This window comes from Entelurus aequoreus, linkage group LG04 (assembly GCF_033978785.1).
Source record: "Entelurus aequoreus isolate RoL-2023_Sb linkage group LG04, RoL_Eaeq_v1.1, whole genome shotgun sequence".
NCBI lineage: Eukaryota > Metazoa > Chordata > Actinopteri > Syngnathiformes > Syngnathidae > Entelurus > Entelurus aequoreus.
Window position 1 is genome coordinate 27,591,487 of NC_084734.1, and position 24,518 is coordinate 27,616,004.

Consider the following 24,518-nt stretch of genomic DNA (forward strand, 5'->3'; position numbering starts at 1 on the left):
AACCAGAGCAAAGGGTGGTTACTTTGAAGAAACTAGAATATAAAACATGTTTTCAGTTATTTCACCTTTTTTTTTGTTAAGTACATAACTCCACATGTGTTCATTCATAGTTTTGATGCCTTCAGTGACAATCTACAATGTAAATAGTCATGAAAATAAAGAAAACACATTGAATGAGGAGGTGTGTCCAAACTTTTGGCCTGTACTGTATAGTATGTACCATTTATCTATTTTTAGATTTGATTAGATCATTTCAAAGGGGACAATGCAATTTCATAAAACACATGGTTAAAAAGAAGAAGGCTAGTTTTCATCTGTAGTCTCCTGGTCATGATGTAAATAAGGCAGTAAAATTACAATTTAAAAGAAAAAGATAAGAAAGAGAGAAAAAGAAAAAATGCACACAATAAATAAACAATATGATAAAAAAAAATTCACGAGAACTACAAAAACATGTTTGTGAAAAGGGTGCAATAAAGTATGAAAATTACAATAAAAACAATCAGAATTGTAATGCATTGATAATTATGTATTTCATGACCTGTTTGGTTATTTCACGACAACCATGTTAGAAATATTGGGCTGCCTGAAAAGAGTGCAATCGATAAAGCCAAAATAACGTTAAAAACATCATTTTATTCAATTTATATTGTTTAATGACAATATAACACACAACTTACTGAAAAAGTTCAGTAACTACATAATATAATAAGTATCTATACAGCATGTAAATAGTAAGAGTCCATTATTATTTGTTTTAATGTGATAAATAGCCTTTTTTATTGATTTATAAACTCAGCTTGGTATAAAAATGGACAACGAGAAATATATATATAAATAAACAATCAAACCACTAGGAATGTACACTCAGTTTTGAAGAGGTATTATTATTCACAATATGTCCACAATATTAATACAATATGAACATATTCAATAGAACATGATGGTGATAATATTTGGTTTTATTTGTGTAGCAAAATAAGGCTATAGCAACAACCGCAAAAAAGTTACAGCTGAAACGCCAAAATCTGACAGCGAGTTAGCATGTCAGTGATTATTTGTGTTTTTATTACCGCTTATTGTCAAAGTACTTTAAGTGTTTATTATTAGAAGAAAAATACGCCTATATAAAGCCAGCGAGTTGTAATTTGGCCAAGAGGATGCAGCTGTCACCAGGCTCATGCCAGACCTTTCATGTCTGAGAAGGTGTGTAAGCCCTCACTCATGATCAAGGGGGGACCAATACCAGAGAAGTTGTAAAAAAAAAAAAAAAAAAAAAAAAAAGGCCTAGTGTCCTCTTGGGGAGCCAAAATTATGTGAAGCCTGTTAAGTGTTATGAAATGGCAATGGAGGATCCAGCTTACCTGGCACTACTGTATATGAGCTGCACAATCTGATATCCAATAGAAGGAAGAAAATAATAAAGCTCAGGTGTCGAGGAGCTATGAATATAACAAGATGTTTATTATTGTGGGCTCTGCACTGCATCATACTGACAGATGTTTCTACTATCTGTCTTTTATTTTCAAATATTTAGTCTGTGAAGCAAAAGGGGTTGGAGGTATTTTATGCCAATTAAAAAAGAAAAAGAAAAGATAATGAACAATTTATTTTAATTAACGAATTAAAGGTGGAAAAAAATAAACCAATTTATTTCACTGCTAGAATTATTAAAGTTGTGTTTATCATGTGTCCCCTCAATTACAGAATTATTATAGTTGTGTTTATCATGTGTCCCCTCAATTACAGAATTATTATAGTTGAATTTATCATGTGTTCCCTCAATTTCCAGTACAAAAATAAATTGAAGTGCCAATTAAGTAATCAAGTATTGATTATTGTTGCTTTTTTATCTCCCCTAATTTCTTGACATATACTGTATATCTGGAGGACATAATTAAAGCATATGCATCTTTGTAAAGGCTCATTTTCGGTGGTATTGAATCCCATTTGATTGTGCAGGTTTACCAGATATGGTTTGGAGTGGTTCGTAACTGTAGAAATGCATTTCATGACAAATTCCTCCACACAGCTTCCATCTTTTTGCATCCTGCTTTTGTCATTGCATGAACTTGAGCCTGAGTCTCTCTGCCAAGGGCAGAGGGCTGTCCCCACTAAAAACGACGGAATCATCGCTATCTAACACGATGATGGGGGACACGGGGGTGGGAGGGAACAGATCAGGAACAGCTGCTTCTACCTGAGGGTGTATTGCATTCTCCAAGCTCTGCATACATTTGGAGGATTGGCAACTGCCACTAGTGGTTTTAAGTGGTCCACGGACAGGTTTCAGACGGACATCTAATAGGATCCTTCCCTTGGGCTTGTGTAAGGGCTTTGTGGTTCTCCGAGGTGCAGTCGGCAGGTTCTCTACGTCGCTGTCGTCGCTGGATGAAGGCACGCTCATGCAAACGCTCTTCTTGGAGGCCATGTTTCTGTCTTTGTCACTCGGACATGGATCAGAATAGCACCTCTGCTGTTTCATGATAAATTTATACTGGTGAGGAGGTCTTCTGTCTGTCCCTGTCAGTTTTCTGGCAGAGTCTTCCAGCTCTTTTTTGCTCAAAGATGTCTTTCTCCCATCACTATCTTTAGAACTGTTTGCACTTGGTTTTGAAGTGGGGTTAAGAGAGGGAATGTGTTCAAGGTAGCTTAGTTCCTTGGTTTTGGCGGCATTTCTCATGAGTAGCCTCTCCCTGAGAGGACACTCGGTGACACAGCGGTCTGGTTGAGGTTCTGAGGTTTTGTCCTTGACGTCATCACACGTGGCTTTAGGCGATTGAGGAGGCGGAGTGGACGTGAAGGACAAAGCATCCCAGTTGATGTCACTAAGTTGGAGAGCGTCAATAACGGCGGAGACCGACGGCGAAAGCGTAGCCTGAGGCGTACTGGGTGAATCATCATGTGGTTTATGGCTTACAGCCGAGTCCAAAACCACCACTTCCGGTATGTTTGGAGTCATACCAGGCGGTGTTTTTCTTTGTTTTGTCTGTGCCCTCGCCTTTTCTGGAGAGAAGCTTTGAAGGCTCAATTTTGCCACAAGATCCAAAATCTCCTCAGATCCATCAGAGGGCCTGTACTTTTTGCTCTTTGGTTTCCGCTCTAAAAAAACAAAACAAAACAAAAAAGACACCATCAGTGAGTTACACTTCTTACATTTAAATGGGAACTGCACTTTTTGAGGGGAATTTTGCCTGTCATTCACAATTTTTTATGTACACGCATGTTTTTTATGAATTCTAAATAGTAAATAAACGCAAGCAAAAGTCCGCTTACAACGGAGCCTATAGGAGTCGCTCTATTCTGCCTTTAAAGCCTCTTAGAAAAACATCAAAACGCCTCAATCTGTATGTATTGTAGTAACAGGCACATTTATAATACCCTGTAATATTTACCTATTTTGCTCATTTTAAGCATACGCGGTGCATTCATTTGAAAAACCCATCACAATGTCCGTGTTTACCATCAACTACATAACCGATTACTACTTACTGCAGAATTCAAGAGAGCCAACACACATAATAAAACACCTCCTACTGTACAATGTCTGCTTTCACTTGGATGCTGAATTATCGAGATGTATCCCCGTCTAGATGAAGAATGACTCATAATCCTCGCTAAAAAAGGGGGCGGAGGATGTAACCAAGCGTCTTTTCGTGTCTTTCTTGTTATTGCCGGGAGTAAATTGGATGCCAAAGTGTTAACTTTCACAAGCTTAGAAGAGAAAGCAGCTCACCGGCCGATTATGTCAATATAGCAGCACAAACTAGTTAGCTCTTTTTAGCTCGCTGTGATCACGGCGCCGCTATAACTAGTTTGTCTGCTTTATAATAACAATATCACTAATATTTGGTTAACATTCTGGTCACGACATGTAACTTAAGTATTGTTGGCACTTTTGGAATGGTTATTTAGAGGGCTTTATGGGCGGAATCGAGGACCTTCCAATGACTCCATGGTAAGCGGACTTTTATTTACAAGTTAGAATGCAATAAAAAATACATCTATCTTCTTGTCTCATAATAATTATGAACGATAGGCAAAATTCCAAAAAAGTGCAGATCATTTTAACTATATTTTCTCAAGGGACAATACAATAAAAATGAAACTTTAGAATAGTCAATGTACAGCCCCTACAGCAGACCATATTTACTATCAACACACCATTATTGTGTAATAGCTGGCAACACAAGTGAGTACACTTGAGAGCAAACATGTCCAAATAGTGTGGTTGGAGTGAATATTTTGTGCGAGCACAATTGTTTTCTCCTGTAGCTCTACCTTAATCCTCTTGGACATAGAATTCACCAGAGCAACACAGATTGCTACTGGAATCATCTTACACTCTATGATGACATCACTCATCATGTTGGCAGCTCAGTTTCTGCTTCAGAATGTCACACTGCGTGTTTCCCTTAATGAACCGCAACCTCCGACCGTGACGCTGTCACCACCATGCTTGACTGTATTACCTTGCTACTCACTTGTGTTTCATGGCTGTGTGTTGACCCACTTTCAGTGGATTGTAAATCTATTCCGCTATACAAGTATAATCTGTACACTGACTACTTGGAAGTTGTATTTATTTAGTATTGTCCCTTGAGGAGTACATTTTCTGATCTAATTGTTGGGCTGCGAGTTTAAGTTCGTATGGGGAAGTGAAGCGCTCCAGCCGTGACAACACAAGGTGGTCCAAAAGCGAGTACATGATAGGCGAGACGGAAAGACACCTCATGGCGGGATCCTTTGATGTGGACTGGCTGAGCTGTCAAGCTAACATGTTCAGGTGTCGCAGCGGCCGTAATTGCCTCGCTTGCAAAAACAAGTTAGAAATCTAGTTGTCTTTGATCACCAACGAAGCATGTGTATTTGGTAGGGGTATGTCTCTCGTTTTGGTCATATTCAAACAACAAAATAATACATTTCTGTAATATGAGCATCATTATGGTCTTACTCTTTGTCTTGTTTGCTTCAGCCAAAGCTTTGTCCCTCAGATAGCTCTCCACCAACTCCGGGAAGGCCACACTAAAGAGGGACTCCTCCTCCACCGACCTCACCTCATGCTGATCCTCCGCAGGATGATCCTCAGGAAACACGTAATGATCTGCAGAGAGTGCATCAAAGCCACAGACAATTTGTTATTGCGCCACCTTGTTTTTACACATATATTATGCAATTCAACTTTAACCTGATGGCTGTGTCATCATTTGAAATTCTAGCACTTTTTTAGGGATTTTAAGCCCCTGTAGGAGCTTTTGTACTAAACACAAGATAAAGGTTAATGCAGTAAACACAAATGCAGCTTCACAGTTAGCCTATGCTCTTGTTTCAACTCATACAAACCGAACTAGATAACTATTTAGCATGCTAGCCTTAGCATTTAGCCTAAAGATAGTCTTCAAATACCCACAAAATAATAACCTCCAACCTTTTTGTCAATTTCTTTATTACTTTCGCAACAAAAGGTAACTTTCTAGATGTTCATTATGTCTTTCTTTATGCATGAGTTGAGTTTAAGCTATTGTTTAAGCTATATTTTATGTGTTTTAATTAATTTTACTATTATTTTAACTGTAACATAAAAAATACTAAATATAATTAAGTATTAAAAAAATATTTATAACTCATATATACATAAATGAAATAGTTACAAATATATTCAGAATATTTAATATAATGGATTTTGAGAAAAAAAAATGTGGCGCATGAAAAGCCCCAAAAATACTGTTACTAACAGTAATAATACATCCAATAAGTTAGTAATTATTAATATTATTATAATATTATTAATATTAAATATACTGTCTTAACAGTCCAACTTTGTAAAGTAAAAAAGTGTAGTGGAAAACAAGGGTTTTAAAAAGTTTATGCAAAAAGCTTATCATTCCCTAATAATTCATATTCAATTTCTTTCTTAATGAAAAACACAAACAGCGCTGCCTTTTCCAGGCTACTGGTACGAGACAGCCTTGTTAGTGCACTAGACTCTAATATGACAGATTTCTCAGCCCGGGGAGGAAGCCACTTTAGCACCTCTTGGCTGTTGTGAGTGATCCGTCACCTCTGATGCACACCTCACAGCCAGTCACTAACAATCGGGTGACGAGCACCCCACACCCTAACCTCTGTACCCCGCAGCAGGCCTGTCACTCAAGCCGAGAGGATGTTTGTTTTGGAACTTACCTGGTGTTGTCCAGATGACTTCGAAGCAAGACACTGAGTTTCTCACGCGTGGTTTCACTATTCTTGTTATAGGGAGTGAGGAGAAAGGATTGTAATCATAATGTGAAAAACCCAAATGATCTTCTAAAGGAAATACAAAAGTTGTACCGAATAGGCTTGATTTGTGATGACATTGATCTCCCACATGTCCTGTTTATCAGCACTGCATAAGTCATCAGGACCAAAACCTTTTCACTGGTGTAGTGCTTTGGCCACTCCATCTTGTCATATGCAAATTTCTATAACAATAACAAAAAACACACTTTTTAGGAAACAATCTGAACACTGAAAATGGAGCTTCATGCTAAACAAATAACCTGCATTAAAAGCATATTTGGCTGCCTCCTCTTGAAGTTTGCAACAGGTTTATCCTTGGAAATCAAAAACTCGTTGATAATCTGCAGAGAAATTGGGATAAATGTAACATCTATTCTACAGCAGTACTGGAGTAACACAAATTGGCTGTACCTCAGTAAATGGGAAGTGTTGACTTGCCAGGGTTTTCCTGAAATAACACACAGGGAAATCATCTTTTGAAATTGTACAAATGCTCAATATTTTTGTAAATGGTAAATGCTAGTGGCTAAGAGTGACAAAAGTTAGACCAGGTGAATAGTAACAGCGGCCCGCGGGCCCCTTTTCATTTGGCCCGCCGAACGTTATCCAAATAGGCTTGGTGAAACTATTCCAAACTGGAATTGCTCATGTATGCAGTACCTCCGCTAACCTGCAGGGGCAACAGCGAGGCATATGTGTAACGATGAAGCAGCAGTGGGGTGAGTAGAATGCTACTTATTCAAAACCCTCAAACAAAATCTAATTACATTTTGAAAATTTGACTTCTAACAGCGCCTGGACAACAAAATATGAATGCTCTGCACCGAGCCACTGCTCGAGTCATTGTTTTCTGTCTGACATTTTAAGCAGCGAGCAACACAGACCAGCAACAACTGTAGAAATCCACACGTTTAAGCTTCATCACGAAACTTGGTCAAACCTTTGTAAGTAGATATTGTGCATAAAGATATTTAGCTTGTTTTGTATTTAAAATGCTGACTTTGGGATGTCTTTTGTATTCGTGGTCGTGTTTTTATTGCCAGAGAGTAAGTCCGGTAAATTAAAAATAAGTATATAAATTCATTTGTTATATTTTGTATACAAATACAATACAATTTAATATTATAATATATCAGTATGTATTATATACTGTAGATATGATATGTAAATATTACATATATGTTAGATTGCTACTATGGTACATTTTTAGTCTACTTTATACCTGCATTATCCTTTCCATCCTTTGTAACTGAGCTACTGTGTGGAACAATTTTCCTCGTGGCTCAATAAAGTTTGTCTAAGTCTAAGAGCTTGTTTAATGCATGTAGTGCTAAATTTGACCAGTAGAGAGCAATAACGCTACAGCTTAGGTTTATTTGTGTGCAATGTGGATGTTGTTTTGCTTCTGCATAAACATCTGTAGTATTGTTTGTGATTGTATTAACACTAAACCTAAACTAAAAAAAACAAAACACTTATTCGTGTAAAATACACAATGGACATTATAGTTTAGTGATGTTTATTTTTAGTCTAACAAACCTAAATGAAGGGAGAAGTGTAAAAAATAAAACAGAGGAAGGAAAATAATTCAAAAGAATGAACATCAATCCTCAACAAAACTTGTAGACTCTCGAGAGCTTCTATTAACTATCTGTCCAGCTGCTCACGCTGGACTGAGTAGCGAGGGCAGATTAATGAGTCTATTGACAGTGCAGTGTGAAAGTTGATGTGTTTACTTTGCATTTAAATAAACGCATTCTCAAATATAACCTTCGAAGGCACTTTCTGACGAAACAACCACATTTCATTGTCCGGCCCTTGAGCCCTTTGGCTCTTGAAACTGTAGCCATTTTCATTATGTAATTGAATAGCCCTGAGTTAGACGCTAAAAGATGACAATAAAACCGCCAACAAAGTCACACACCTTTTTATATTTGTCTCGACAGACTGTGCTTGGCGAGTGCGTTCGCAGCGGTGCCAGTCACATGGGCACTGGTAGTCAAAATCCTGAGGTTGGCAGAATCGTTGACTGTCACAAAGCGTACAACCGCTGCGTTCGTGTGCCTTGGCCGAGCCTAAAACAAAAAATATGAACGTGAGAATACAGAAAAATGGACAACTGTAAGATTAATAAAATACAAAACCCAAAACGAGTGAAGTTGGCACATTGTGTAAATCGTAAATAAATACAGAATACAATTATTTGAATAGACTGCCAAGGCAAGATACTTTACGTTGGAACTGGTAAACTTTGTTATTTTTTGCAAATACTAGCTCATTTGGAATTTGATGCCTGCATGTTTCAAAAAAGCTGGCACAAGTGGCAAAAAAGATTGAGAAAGTTGAGGAATGCCCATCAAACACTTATTTGGAACATCCCACAGGTGAACAGGCTAATTGGGAACAGGTGGGTGCCATGATTGGGTATAAAAGCAGCTTCCATGAAATGCTCAGTCATTCACAAACAAGGATAGGGCGAGGGTCACCACTTTGTGAACAAATGCGTGAGGAAATTGTTTAAGAACAACATTTCTCAACGAGCTATTGCAAGGAGTTTAGGGATTTTACCATCTATGGTCCGTAATATCATCAAAAGGTTCAGAGAATCTGGAGAAATCCCTCCACGTAAGCAGCAAGGCTGAAAACCAACATTTGAATTTGGATCTCTCAGGCGGTACTGCATCAAAAACTGACATCAGTGTGTGAAGGATATCACCACATGGGCTCAAGAACACTTGAGAAAACCACTGTCAGTAACTACAGTTCGTTGCTACATCCGTAAATGCAAATTAAAACTCTACTATGCATAGCGAAAGCCATTTATCAACAACACCCAGAAATGCCGCATGCTTCGCTGAGCCCGAGCTCATCTAAGATGGACTGATGCAAAGTGGAAAAGTGTTCTGTGGTCTGACGAGTCCACATTTAAAATTGTTTTTGGAAACTGTGGACCTTGTGTCCTCCGGAACAAAGAGGAAAAGAACCATCCAAATTGTTATAGGCGCAAAGTTCAAAAGCCACCATTTGTGATGGTATGGGGGTGTATTAGTGCCCAAGGCATGGGTAACTTACACATCTGTGAAGGCACCATTAATGCTGAAAGGTACATACAGGTTTTGGAGCAACATATGTTGCCATCCAAGCAACGTTATCATGGACGCCCCTGCTTATTTCAGCAAGACAATGCCAAACCATGTGTTACAACAGCGTGGCTTCATAGTAAAAAGTGTGAGTAGTAGTACTAGACTGGCCTGCCTGTAGTCCAGACCTGTCTCCCATTGAAAATGCGTGGCGCAATATGAAGCCTAAAGTACCACATCGGAGACCCCGGACTGTTGAACAACTTAAGCTGTACATCAAGCAAGAATGGGAAAGAATTCCACCTGAAAAGCTTCAAAAAATAGTCTCCTCAGTTCCCAAACGTTTACTGAGTGTTGTTAAAAGAAAAGGCCATGTAACACAGTGGTAAAAATGCCCCTGTGCCAACTTTTTTGCAATGTGTTGCTGAGATTAAATTCTAAGTTAATGATTATTTGAAAAAAAAAATTATATTTCTCAGTTCAAACATTAAATATCTTGTCTTTGCAGTCTATTCAATTGAATATAAGTTGAAAGGGATTTTCAAATCATTGTATTCGGTTTTTATTTACGAATTAAACAACGTGCCAACTTCACTGGTTTTGGGTTTTGTACCGTGGGTGGCAAATAATAAAAATACATGATGGTAACTAGTAACTACAGTATAGGAGATTGGTTCACACTCTCTTGTCTGCGTCCCGGCTGCTCAGTACAATACTCCATTGCTAAAGTGAAATAAGCTACACTAGAACTTTATATTTATTGGAAAAAGACTGGCCTCCTTGGAAGATGCAGTAATCCTCTCTCTTTTACATTGTTAAGAATATTTAACAAGAGATGAACTATGACCGTTATGTCAGTCACATCTCACCAAAGAGTGAATGTTTTTTGTTTCATTCATCTTTATTATACAATGTTTTTTGTAGATATTGGTTTTATTTAGTCTAGTAAGACAGATGTAAACTTGTTTTGTTTTTTATTGGAGAATGACTGTACAATGTCGGGATGGGTACTGAATCTGTTATTGTTTTTGGCACCGACCAAATCCCGACGTTCCTACCGTAAAATCCAACGGTTATGGTACAGTAGCTGTATTGCGCATGACATCACGCCCAGTTGCCGACTCTCCGAACTTCGGCACTTAGCAATCACTCTAGCAGCACTGAGAGCGCAGACTCAGCCAAACTACTTCTAGGCAATGCTGCAATTTCCAATGCCAACAAAGTAATTCACTGTAATAACGCTCTTACGTAAGTTAAGTAAGGCTTTATTTTACAAAAAGGAGCTAGCTTGATGCTAATATACACTGGCTTTGCTAATAACATGCTACTGCGATTTTACATGGCGATTTCAACACCTCCAAATGTGTTAATGAAAAGTACAACTAAGATGCACATTACAGTCAAACAGATAATACTTCCATTATTTATTTATTTTAGTTTTCAACAAAAGACTAAATTCCGCAAAGCCTAAACTGACTAGCCAACACACCATAAACTATACACGACTGCCATCTAACGTATTGGACTTGCAAATGTGATTGCAACTTATTATCATACTTGCAAATGAAACTCAGAAATGTGATAGTAAAACATTATATAACAACTGGATAGGAGTTATCTTAATCAGCTAAATTTTTAAATGTTGCAATAAAGACATTTTATTATCAAAAACCAAATTTATTAACACACAATAAGTACCGAAAATTGGTACCGTTGAGTATCCTCGGTTTCCCCTTGATGTATTTGATTGTGGCAACTTTTTAGCCGCCACACCTTAAAAATAAGTTTTTTTTTTTACATGAAAACAAATTAAAATAACATATTGAAGCTTCCGGGGGAAGACACTGATGCTCTTTTTATATTTTATTGCCAATCTTATGCTTACAAAAGGGCCCAATTCCAACAAGTACAGTCGTGGTCAAAAGTTTACATACATTTGTAAAGAACATAATGTCATGGCTGTCTTGAGTTTCCAATAATTTCTAAAACTCTTATTTTTTTGTGATGAGTGATTGGAGCACATACTTGCTGGTCACAAAAAACATTCATGAAGTTTGGTTCTTTTATGAATTTATTATGGGTCTACTGAAAATGTGACCAAATCTGCTGGGTCAAAAGTATACATACAGCAATGTTGATATTTGGTTACATGTCCCTTGGCAAGTTTCACTGCAATAAGGCACTTTTGGTAGCCATTCGCAAGCTTCTGGTTGAATTTTTGACCACTCCTCTTGACAAAATTGGTGCAGTTAAGCTAAATGTGTTGGTTTTCTGACATGGACTTGTTTCTTCAGCATTGTTCACACGTTTAAGTCAGTACTTTGGGAAGGCCATTCTAAAACCTTAATTCTAGCCTGATTTAGCCATTCCTTTAGCACTTTTGACGTGTGTTTGGGGATGACAATGAAAAAGGAGGATTACCTCCAAATTCTTCAGGACAACCTAAAATCATCAGCCCGGAGGTTCGATTTTGGGCGCAGTTGGGTGTTCCAACAGGACAATGACGTCAAAGGTGGTAAAGGAATGGCTAAATCAGGCTAGAATTAAGGTTTTAGAATGGCCTTCCCAAAGTCCTGACTTAAACATGTGGACAATGCTGAAGAAACAAGTCCATGTCAGAAAACCAACACATTTAGCTGAACTGCACCAATTTTGTCAAGAGGAGTGTTCAAAAATTCAACCAGAAGCTTGCTAGAAGCTTGTAGATGGCTACCAAAAGCGCCTTATTGCAGTGAAACTTGCAAAGGGACATGTAACCAAATATTAACATTGCTGTATGTATACTTTTGACCTAGCAGATTTGGTCACATTTTCAGTAGACCCATAATAAATTCATAAAAGAACCAAACTTCATGAATGTTTTTTGTGGCCAACAAGTATGTGCTCCAATCACTCATCACAAAAAAATTTGAGTTGTAGAAATTATTGGAAACTCAAGACAGCCATGACATTATGTTCTTTACAAGTGTATGTAAACTTTTGACCACGACTGTATTTCCTCCGTACACACACCTCCGTCTCCGTGATTCACTCATAGATACACAACATTTCCTCATTCTCTGCCAACACGCTTATCCTCCGCCAATAACAGTTCATTATTTGCACTCTATTGACTAGTGATGCACCGAAAATGTGGCCGTCGAAAAAAGACTTTGATCACCGCAATAGTGCTGTCGAAACTGGATGTTGTGATGACATAAGCCATACGCACAGGGTCATCTGGAGCGGAGTCAGCATCTCTGCGATGTGGACGTACTTTAATGTAATCGAGATATACTCGCGAACAGCAATCTTCAAAATTGACGTTTACAATGGCCGCTTTTAAGGAGAGGAAGGGTCGCAACAAGTGTGACGGCAGGCTCTGTACAGCTCGCTGTTTGTCGCGGATATGGGATTGACAGAAGTATAAAGTCTCTAAACAAGAATTTGGAGAATAACACCATAAATAGATTCTAGATTTGTTGGTAGTTGTTATCATAAAGAAAAAGTGACTTAAAGGACAGGAGAAATCTCTAAAAATAAAAAAATCTCAACAAAGTACATTGTACAATCAGCAGTAACAATTGAAAAATAGAGCAAATCAATATTAAGTGGGAATAAATATGTGTTAATACTAGTTAAAAATAACAGATTTGTTTTTGTGCCTTTTTAAAGTAAATAGTTGCAAATTATATGATGATGTCATACTGACCATGCCCTCACCGGGACCGAGAATTGGCACCGTATCAGTTCATATGTTAACAGTACCCATCCCTCGTACAATGTGACCTAAAGTATGGACATAACACTTTTATGACAGTAAAGAACCATGAACATGGTGTATGTCATGTGTCATCAAAGTATGTTTTGTTTATTTTAGTCCTATTATACACCGTTAGCTAATGTACTCAGACAGTAAAATGTAATTTCTTATCATTGCCTGTACAGCTAAAAAGACGTAATATTGCCACGGTTTGACCCCGAAACACATTATTTCTACCATAATTGATCTCAATTGAAAAAAAATTCTAACTAGCCTTTGAATGTTCCACTCTATACTTACAACAAATGTTCTGGACTTACTTGTGTCCTACCGCTTATCTGGGCAAAAAACGCAGGTCAGAGTTCAAAGCTGTGGAACCACTCACCGGGATGTTGACATAAGTGGCAGTGAGGAACCTTTTTCACAACTCCTTGAGACACGCATGTCACCTCATCCTTCCACTGGGTGAACCTGAGAGAATTATCACATATTGCTGTTTTTTCATTACATAAACAAAAACCAGTGAAGTTGGCACGTTGTGTAAATCGTAAATAAAAACGGAACACAACCTATATTAAATTGAATAGACTGCAAAGACAAGATACTTAACGTTCGAACTGGAAAACTTTGTTATTTCTTTTAAATTACTGGTATAGCTCATTTGGAATTTGATGCCTGCAACATGTTTCAAAAAACCTGGCACAAGTGGAAAAAAGACTGAGAAAGTTGAGGAATGCCCATCAAACACTTATTTGGAACATCCCACAGGTGAACAGGGTAATTGGGAACAGGTGGTGCCATGATTGGGTATAAAAGCAGCTTCCATGAAATGCTTTGTCATTCACAAACAAGGATGGGGCGAGGGTCACCACTTTGTGAACAAGTGCGTGAGCAAATTGTCCAACAGTTTAAGAACAATATTTCTCAACGAGTTACTGAAAGGAATTTAGGGATTTCACCATCTACGGTCCGTAATATCATCAAAAGGTTCAGAGAATCTGGAGAAATCACTGCACGTATGCGATGATATTGCGGACCTTCGATCCCTCAGGCGGTACTGCATGAAAAAACGACATCAGTGTGTAAAAGATATCACCACATGGGCTCAGGAACACTTCAGAAAACTACTGTCAGTAACTACAGTTCATCTCTACATCTGTAAGTGCAAGTTATAAGCCATTTATCAACAAGACCCAGAAACACCGCCGGATTCACTTGGCCCGAGCTCATCTAAGATGGACTGATGCAAAGTCGAAAAGTGTTCTGTTGTCTGACGAGTACACAGTTCAAATTTTTTTTGGAAACTGTGGACGTCGTGTATTCCGAAACAAAGAGGAAAAGAACCATCTGGATTGTTATAGGCACAAAGTTCAAAAGCCAGTATCTGTGATGGTGTGGGGGTGTATCAGTGCCCATGGCATGGGTAACTTACACATCTGTGAAGGCACCATTAATGCTGAAAGGTACATACAGGTTATGGAGCAACATATGTTGCTATCCAAGCAACGTTATCATGGACGCCCCTGCTTATTTCAGCAAGACAATGCCAAGCCACGTATTACAACAGCATGGCTTTGTAGTAAAAGAGTATGGGTACTAGACTGGCCTACCTGTAGTCCAGACCTGTCTCCCATTGAAAATGTGTGGCGCAATATGAAGCCTAATATACCACAACGGAGACCCCCGGACTGTTAAACAACTTAAGCTGTACATCAAACAAGAATGGGAAAATAATTTCACCTGAAAAGCTTCAAAAATTGTTCTCCTCAGTTCCCAAACGTTTACTCAGAGTAGAAAGAAAAGGCCATGTAAAACAGTGGTAAAAATGGGACTGTGCCAACTTTTTTGCAACATGTTGCTGCCATTAAATGCTAAGTTAACGATTATTTGCCAAAAAAAAAAAAAGTTTCTCAGTTCGAACATTAAATATCTTGTCTTTGCAGTCCATTCAATTGAATATAGGTTGAAAAGGATTTGCAAATCATTGTATTCTGTTTTTATTTACGATTTACACAACGTGCCAACTTCACTGGCTTTGGGTTTTGTACCTCTGCAGAAGTGTTTGTCCTTTCAGTGTCTGGATCAGCCTCAGCGCTTGCTCCTTACCAACACAGGGGATTCCCTTATAGAAAAATAAACATAGACGCTGGTTGTTTATTTACTGTATACCATCATAAAAATGTTGAAGGTTGACCCCATACCTTGGGAATATAATCGCATCCGAGGAGGATTGCCAAACCAACAAGGTTCTCTCTGGAGAGATGCACCTGTGACTGGACACGTGAGGTCTTGTAACAGTCCACCTGGGGGTCCTACAGAGTACAAACATTACATTTTCACGGCTTATTGTTTGCATTGATTGTGTTAGATTGGCTAACATATGCTGTGTAAAAGTTCATACACACTTTAGAGTTCATATTGAAGTTTCTGTAGACGGTCCGTGCGCCGTACAGGAAGACATCTCCATCGTTGGTGATGCAACCGTCCACTAGTCCATGTGAGTCCAGGTATGCACACATGGCCTCGGCCTCCCCTGCCGCTGTCACCCACGGCACACCCAGATAGTCCAACATCTCTGCACACTGGACAGAAATAAGAAAGGTTAGTATTTATTGTGCATGGCAAACATTGCTGACAGATACAAACCTCTCTGAGCACGGCCTTAAAGCGTCCTCTGCTGGTGTTTGTGGAGTGTTTGAGAACAGCTTTTTTGGGCCCTCCAAATCGGTTTGCATTCCTCTGGCTCATGGTCTCAGCTTTCAGTTTCGGGGCCTCTCCCTCCATGACGAAGACAAGCTTCACTCCCATGAGAGTAAGGGAAGAGACCCGGAAAAATAGATTCCTGCACATAAAACAGCAACGTTACCCTCAACCATCCATAGGCGTTTGTAATAATTTTGCAACACTTCTTTATCATCTTTTATTTTTATTCCTTTCATGAAAATGCATATATACAAGCCACGTACAGTTCACACTTTCATAGTTTTTTTTGTTTCTTATACATTTGCATGATCAGAAAGGAGCAGATGGAGGAAGAATATTCTTATATTTATCTGCCCCTTTTTTAACACAAATTATTTTACATGACTCTATCACTGTTCCCTCCACCAACACCCGAACGCCAACATGCTTTTCAATTTTCGTTTAAGCATTTTCACAATGACACGTACAATCAAAATCAAAATTCAGTTTGATATAATGCCAGTTGTCTCTTTCTTTAACTCTTTTTAAATTCAAACATATTCTTGCAACTTTTTAAGTCTTTCTTTGGAGAATTCCATGCTTTCACACCAGCAACAGACAAGCACATTTGTTTCAAATTTGTTCGCGCTCTTGAATGTTAAAAGTCATACGGTCTTTTGTGGTTCTCATCTTCAGACGTGAACACTAATAACTTTTGTAAGTCCTTCGGAATAACTTTATTTCTAGCTTTGAACTCACTAAGAGAGCAGTGTTTTTCAACCTTTTTTGAGCCAAGGCACATTTTTTGCGTTGAAAAAATCCGGAGGCACACCACCAGCAGAAATAATTAAAAAATGAAACTCGGCTGACAGTAAAAAGTCGTTGTCGCAATTGTTGGATATGACTTTAAACCATAACCAAGCATGCATCAACATAGCTCTTGTCTCAAAGTAGGTGTACTGTCAAGACCTGTCACATCACGCCGTGACTTATTTGGAGTTTTTTGCTGTTTTCCTGTTTGTAGTGTTTTAGTTCTTGTCTTGCGCTCCTATTTTGGTGTCTTTTTCTCTTTTTTTTTGGTATTTTCCTGTAGCAGTGTCATGTCTTCCTTTGAGCGATATTTCCTGCATCTACTTTGTTTTAGCAATCAAGAATATTATAGTTGTTTTTATCCTTCTTTGTGGGGACATTGTTGATTGTCATATCATGTACGGATGTACATTGTGGACGCCGTCTTTGCTCCACAGTAAGTCTTTGCTCCACAGTAAGTCTTTGCTGTCGTCCAGCATTCTGTTTTTGTTTACTTTGTAGCCAGTTCAGTTTTAGTTTTGTTCTGCATAGCCTTCCCTAAGCTTCAATGCCTTTTCTTAGGGGCAGTCACCTTTTGTTTATTTTTGGTTTAAGTATTAGACACTTTTTTACCTGGACACTGCCTCCCGTTGTTCCCGACATCTACAAAGCAATTAGCTACCGGCTGCCACCTACTGATATGGAAGAGTATTACACGGTTACTCTGCCGAGCTCTAGACAGCACCGACACTCAACAACAACACATAATTTGCAGACTACAATTACTGGTTTGCAAAAAATTTTTTAAACCCAAATAGGTGAAATTAGATAATCTCATACGGCACACCAGACGGCACAGTGGTTGAAAAACACTGTATAGGAGTATGCAATTCTACAATGTAGACCTAATGAAGAGTGGATTTGTGTGGTCTCGATATCCTACTTTAAAAATAATACGAATTACTCTCTTCTGTAAAAGAAATAAAGGCATTATGTGGCTGTGATATGTATTTCCCCATATTTCTCACTGTATTATACAGGAAACTGTATTCAACCTTGTTCAAAAATAAATAAGCTTTTAGATACCTTATTTTTCACAAGCAATATATGAGCTTTCCATGTCCACTTTTCATCTAGGATAACTTCTTCCCAACTGTCCATAGTTAAATGGTTCATATTACCTGAGATGTGGCTTGGTGACTCTGCCCATCATTGCTTGGACGTGCTGGGCCTCACAGATCCACAAACTGAGGTCAACCGCGAGCGTCTTTCCGCTCAAACTGTACAGTGGCACCGACTCCCGAACCGGCTCGACGATGGACCATAAACCTTGGACACCCATGACCGAACAGTTATTTGCTTTTTATTAAGTAAACGGCCGAGAAAAATGACAACCGCACGACACATAACACAACAATGGCTCGGTGATTTTCAAACGCGGGCGCCCTTTTTGGCTGCGACCGATTAGGTTTGTCCCCTCAATCATACGCTTTCCTTGTTGTAGCCTAAACGCTCAACAATTTTGAAACAAATTATTTTGTAGGCAAATATGATAAATAAATATTAAATTAAGCATACATGTACAATCTAAATCAACAAAAAGAAACGTATACCCCTGAAAAATAAACAATAGAGAGGTCACTGAACTAAATGGAACGCCGCCATTATATTTTCTATGACGCCATAATCCAGCGCCGCCTAATGCTTGTTGCCTTGGATACGAGGCTCCTGTTTACATATTATCACTACGTTTAGGTTGTAGTTGAAGTTGCGATTGCACAACATTTGGCTGGGAAAGGAACTAAAGTGATTTTCGAACGCTACAATTATACAGAGATAGTGTAATACGCATCACAACAAATAAATAATGGCTTGTTTACGTGCAGACAGTAAGTGACTTATTTTCATAGCAAACTAACAAACTTTGGGAGTGTCACCAAATGTGCCCTATCCTAGTAACTTCTGTTTGGTCATTGTCCATCCATCCAACCTTTTTCTACCGCTTGTCCCTTTTGGGGTCGCGGGGGGTACATGATCATGCACCCCCCGCGACAAGCGGTAGAAAATAGATGGATGGATGGAACCGTAAAGGTTTAACACAATTCAATTGTCGATGTTTGTTGACCTAGAATTTATAAATATGGAAAATTACCTCTTTTTTTCTGATAAGAAGAGTGCAATATAAGTGTAAAAAGAAGTTAACCGTCATATAATGTAAAAGAGTCTGTACCTTAAGTCTACCCTAGAGAGTTTTTTTTAAAAGGTTTTACAAGAATTTATAGTTAAGAGGCAGCTGAGATAGGCTCATGAGCCTATCTCAGCTGCATTCGGGCGGAAGGCTAGGTACACCCTGGACAAGTCGCCACCTCATCGCAGGGCCAACACAGATATATTATTTGTATATATTGGGGGTGGAAAAGTTCACAAAATCCACTGCGCGGATGTTTTTACGGTTTTGTGAGATAGTTTTGTGTTCAATTTAAGTTAAGTTAAAGTGCCAATGATTGTCACACACACACTAGGTGTGGCAAAATTATTCTCTGCATTTGACCCATCGCCCTTGATCACCCCCTGGGAGGGGGGGGTGAGCAGTGAGCAGCAGCGGTGGCCGCGCCCGGGAATCATTTTGGTGATTGACCATTGTTGGTTTTTAAACACCCAGGATACCGTATCTCCCAATTTTGCACCATTACCATTTAATACTTGTGGTTCTTACACAAATGTATCATTAAATTAAACTTAAAATTGGCACCTAAAGTTTTGAGTTTCTGACCCTTGAATGGAATGCAATAATTCTCATATTTATTGATACAACACATCATTGGACAGTGAATGTATAAAATATTCATGTAGTAAAATATGTCAAGTGGCATTACTAACTAAAAAAAATAACACGTGGTGATGTTAAATAAAATACAACCATTCTGTATCCATCCATTTTTTACCGCTTGTTCCTTTTTATGAGGTTGTATTTTTTCCCCCCAGGTACAGACCCAAAGCCGCACATAGAAATTGTTGGGTTGATTAAAGAACCCCACTTTTATGTTGCCAAGAGTATCACACAGGTAAATCCTTATTTTTCTTTTGCTTGTCTAATTATTACTGTTCTGGAATCTTTACCATCTGTGTGTTTGTTTTTACCACAACAGGGACTTATTCAGAAGTTTCCTCGCAAGTTTGTGGAGCCAACAATTCGACCGTTACTTGAATTTGACTGGCATGCTTACCTATGCAACCAGAAGAGGGTAAGTATAGAGGAAAACTACTAAACAGTGCACTTTTTGTCTTAATCTGCAACAAAATGACCATACCAAATGATATCCCGCTCTTAAATTGAATTGTGTGGAAAAGGGTCATCAATGTCATCTTCAAGTACACCTATAGCAGATGTGTCGAACTCATTTTAGCTCATTTTCCACATGGAGGAAAATCTGTGCTCATGCGGGCCGGACTATTAAAATCATTAAAAATTAAAAATAAAGACAACTTCAGATTGTTTTCTTTGTCTTACTTTGGCCAAAAATATAACAAACACATCCTGAAAATATTACAATAAAAATGTAGACAAAAATACAGGCAGCGGTAAAGTTTAGATCACTGGTCCCCAAAATACGGCCCACCAGTGTCCAAAATCCGGCCCGCGGGAAGTCCCTCGTTAAAAAAAATATATACAGTATATACTTTTTTTTTATTGTTATTTTTAAAATCTGTCCTTTCTAATTCATTTTCTACTGCTTGTTACTCTCGGTGTCTCCAATAAATCCCCTTGTCTAAAAATGAATTTTCCCATCGATAACGTGACATCATCTGTGTCGGGCGAGCGCACGGCAAGTGCATGCTCTTTCAGTCAATTAGTGCACGAGGAATACATATATATATATATATATATATATATATATATATATATATATATATATATATATATATATATATATATATATATATATATATATATATATATATATATATATATATATACACAGCCCAACCCCCGGCCAAATTGTTTTAACCCAATGTGGCCCTCAAGTCAAAAAGTTTGGGGACTCTTAGTTTAGATCTATGAAGTAAAGAAGAAAGTGAATGAATGTTAATAATTGAATAACATATACACATGTATAAAAATATGTTTTCTTTTGTATTATTTTTTTTAATGAATTAAGTAACTCTTTTTCCAAAACACAATATAGAATGTGAGATATAACAGGATAATGCATACATTTATAATTTGTTTTCAAAACGGTTACAAAAAAGTGGGAACCCAAAAATTTACTGTGGGATTCCATTTTTATGACTTGATGGGGTCATTGGGACCCCATTTTGAAAATTCCTAGCACCAACACTGACGGAGTATTAGTGCGTGCAAAACAGCAGCAGGCGGCTGTGGCCTGCGGGCCGGTTCTAATACTAATCAAATATCATCCCGGGGGCCATAGATAATTTATTCGGCCCCCTTTGGGCCAGATCCGGCCCACGGGCCTTGACTTTGACACCCCTGAACTACAGTGTATAAGCATTAATAGAACTTTCTACTGGTGACGTCAATCTACCTTTTGTTGATGTTAAGGAGTTACGTGGCGTAGTATGGGAGTTCTCCAGCAGCGTCATGTGTTTTCTGGATGGTCATTTCATTGGAGATGAGGGGGCTCTTGCCACTTGGGCCGAGAACCAGTGGGGCTTCACGTGCACACCTCCGCAGGCTTCCTGTGTGAAAGAACACTACCTGAAACACCTCCAGTCATCTGGGGCAAGTCTCCACTAAGTTTATTGTATCCATCATAGATTTAATGATATGTAATCGGGAGGTAAATATAGTGCAGGAGAATGTATATTTCCTCTGTTTTTCCCTTGCATTTTTAGCATAGGTTTGTCTTCATGGATGTCGAGATTGGAGGAGAGCCTGTGGGGACGTTGTTGTTTGAGGTGAATCATCTAAATATGTCTTTAAAAAAATATAATGTCCCTCACCGTATGTTGTTTTCACTCTCATGCAGCTATTCTCAGATGTATGCCCAAAGACATCAATGAACTTTGAGGCTCTCTGCACAGGAGAGCGAGGCCTTTCAACCGGCGGCTACCCGCTCTGCTACAAGGGCTCGCTGTTCCATCGCGTAGTACCCAAAGGCTGGGTGCAAGGCGGAGGTAATCATGATAAATACATGAAATGTAAATGCAATACCAAATGAAATAGGGATTTCTCAAAGCTTGAATTCTTTTGGGGATTAATCATGGTGATATAGGGGTATGTTTTGTGAATTAGTCCTTAACAGAGAACTTAAATATATTTGGAAATACAAGTCCTATCCAATAGAATAAAACCACTTGTATGCAAATGTATGCAAAATTGTAATCAAAGGTGTCCAAATTATTATAATTTAAAAAAAAAGTATTTTTCAGTACAAACAGATGCAACCTAATGTGCAGGGATATACACAAATAGGCCTTTTTGCCCTGCATGATAAAAGTTACCTTCCTGCTGTAGCCCAATTTCTCTTCCATTCAAATGATTACATTTCTCTCTCTCTCTCATCAATTGTCCCCAAGAATGTTTTCATATCTGAAGGGCCATTTATTTCAGTTATTGTAAGAATTCTACCCTGACCTGCTCTTCGGCGTTCATTAGCCACACCTCTTTACCCTCATGTAGCAAAAAGGGCTGCAGCCTACATCTCCTTTGACCTACATAATCAGACGGACAGGTGTTAACAATGTTTGTGCAATCCCTTGACAATATTTGGTGATAAATTAACCACAACATTAGCAGAAAACCAGTTGCTACTAGTTTCCTTAAAGGGGTCATGCAAAGATGTTCGTTTTACAGACCATTTTCAAGTCGTTTTTTGACTGTCTCTTCAGAATGTGCCGTTTTGTGGGCGGTCTTATTTACGTTCCGAAGCCCTCCTTCAGGCCAAGACCCCATCGACTGCGTCTCTTCCCTGTCAGCCATGTTGTTGCTTTTTGCGCTTCCATTTTGAGTCTACTGACCGATATAAGTTAGTACAACACACTACATTGTACAAAAGCAGAAACCAGTGAAGTTGGCACATTGTGTAAATGGTAAATAAAAACAGAATACAATGATTTGCAAATCCTTTTGAACCTATATTCAATTAAATAGACTGCAAAGACAATATACTTAACATTCGAACTGGTAAACTTTGTTATTTTTTGCAAATATTAGCTCATGTTTAAAAAAAGCTGGCACAAGTGGCAAAAAAGACTGAGAAAGTTGAGGAATGCTCATCAAACACACAAACATCCCACAGGTAAACAAGCTAATTAGGAACAGTTGGGTGCCATGATTGGTGAAAGGTACATCCAGGTTTTGGAGCAGCATATGTTGCCATCCAAGCAATGTCTTTTTCATGGACGCCCCTGCTTATTTCAGCAAAACAATACCAAGCCACATTCTGCACGTGTTACAACAGCTTGGGTTCGTAGTAAAAGAGTGCGGGTATTAGGCTGGCCTGTCTGTAGTCCGGACCTGTCTCCCATTGAAAATGTGTGGCGCAATATGAAGTGTAAAATACCACAACGGAGACCCCGGACTGTTGAATAACTTAAGCTGTACATCAAGCAAGAATGGGAAAAAATTCCACCTGAAAAGCTTCAAACATTTGTCTCCTCAGTTTCCAAACGTTTACTGTTAAAAGGAAAGGCCATGTAACACAGTGGTAAAAATGCCCCTGTGCCAACTTTTTTGCAATGTGTTGCTGCCATTAAATTGTAAGTTAATGATTATTTGCAAAAGAAAATTCCTTTTGTCAGTTCAAACATTAAATATCTTCTCTTTGCAATCTATTCAATTGAATATAAGTTGAAAAAAATGTGCAAATCATAGTATTCTGTTTTTATTTACGATTTACACAACATGCCAACTTCACTGGTTTTGGGTTTTGTATTAGAAATGGCAACAGCGGAGGATTTTAGCATGCATGTGTATGTACGAGCAAGTCTGCTCCGCAACAGGAGCATCAAGAAAAAGAAGGAACCTATTAACAACAACTTTGGACTAAAACTGAATAAAAATGGTGGACTCACGCAAAGCTCTTCGGGTAAACCTCTACCATATATGGAGATATCCGTTGGCGTAACTTGGGCAAAACACGTCACTAAAGTCTTAAAGTCACAGTGACTTCACCGCTTGGTTATCACTCTGAAACTCCCAGAGTGTTCAACAATGTTACACATAGTCCCAGACACATGGTAAAATGGTTTTCTTTTTTGGGTTTTGGAGCGCACAAATGAGACTTGTTGGGTAATGTATGTGTGTGTGTGTGTGTGTGTGTGTGTGTGTGTGTGTGTGTGTGTGTGTGTGTGTGTGTGTGTGTGTGTGTGTGTGTGTGTGTGTGTGTGTTCAGAGTTGACATCTAAGCTTGCTGTAATGTTGTTTGTTATGATTTGTCACACCAGGTTATATTCTGTGTTTGTGTTAACTAAGTATTATTATCAGGTCCTCCACATCATTGGAATCGCAAACACCACAACATGCCAGCATACGACGGTGTTGTTTGGATAAAAAAATTGATTGTTGAGCTATTACCTCCTGGTTATGTTGGTTTGATTTTATATATATATACACACAGTACAGGCCAAAAGTTTGGACACACCTTCTTATTCAATGTGTTTTCTTTATTTTCATGACTATTTACATTGTAGATTGTCACTGAAGGCATCAAATCTATGACACCTGTGAAGTGAAAACCATTTCAGGTGACTACCTCTTGAAGCTCATCAAGAGAATGCCAAGAGTGTGCAAAGCAGTAATCAGAGCAAAGGGTAGCTATTTTGAAGAACTCCACATGTGTTCATTCATAGTTTTGATGCCTTCAGTGACAATCCATCCATCCATTTTCTAAGCGTCCAAACTTTTGGCCTGTACAGTATAACAAGCTTAAAAAAAGTAACTTTCATAATGATTTATATATATATACACTATATGTAATATA

At 38.4% G+C, this 24,518-nt stretch overlaps 2 protein-coding genes across 2 annotated transcripts in view; one reads left to right on the forward strand and one right to left on the reverse strand.

The window, feature by feature from the left end:
* Positions 1 to 128: 128 nt before the first annotated feature.
* LOC133648419 (flap endonuclease GEN homolog 1) lies at positions 129 to 18,039 on the reverse strand. Its single transcript, XM_062044485.1, has 13 exons — positions 17,754 to 18,039; positions 15,748 to 15,943; positions 15,507 to 15,683; positions 15,303 to 15,413; positions 15,150 to 15,223; positions 13,487 to 13,572; positions 8,204 to 8,354; positions 6,691 to 6,727; positions 6,540 to 6,620; positions 6,331 to 6,461; positions 6,184 to 6,245; positions 4,955 to 5,104; positions 129 to 3,102 (listed from the first exon to the last, which is right to left on the reverse strand). Exons 1-13 carry the CDS (start codon positions 17,912 to 17,914, stop codon positions 2,060 to 2,062), a joined length of 2,460 nt encoding a protein of 819 aa, XP_061900469.1. The 5' UTR covers positions 17,915 to 18,039; the 3' UTR covers positions 129 to 2,059.
* A 258-nt stretch (positions 18,040 to 18,297) lies between these two features.
* ppil6 (peptidylprolyl isomerase (cyclophilin)-like 6) overlaps positions 18,298 to 24,518 on the forward strand; it is an 11,217-nt gene continuing 4,996 nt past the window's right edge. The window contains exons 1-6 of the mRNA XM_062044486.1: positions 18,298 to 18,461; positions 19,558 to 19,637; positions 19,722 to 19,817; positions 21,137 to 21,316; positions 21,430 to 21,492; positions 21,564 to 21,711. Coding sequence (XP_061900470.1) covers positions 18,440 to 18,461; positions 19,558 to 19,637; positions 19,722 to 19,817; positions 21,137 to 21,316; positions 21,430 to 21,492; positions 21,564 to 21,711 — 589 coding nt within the window. The 5' untranslated portion in view covers positions 18,298 to 18,439. The remainder of the gene's footprint in view (positions 18,462 to 19,557; positions 19,638 to 19,721; positions 19,818 to 21,136; positions 21,317 to 21,429; positions 21,493 to 21,563; positions 21,712 to 24,518) is intronic.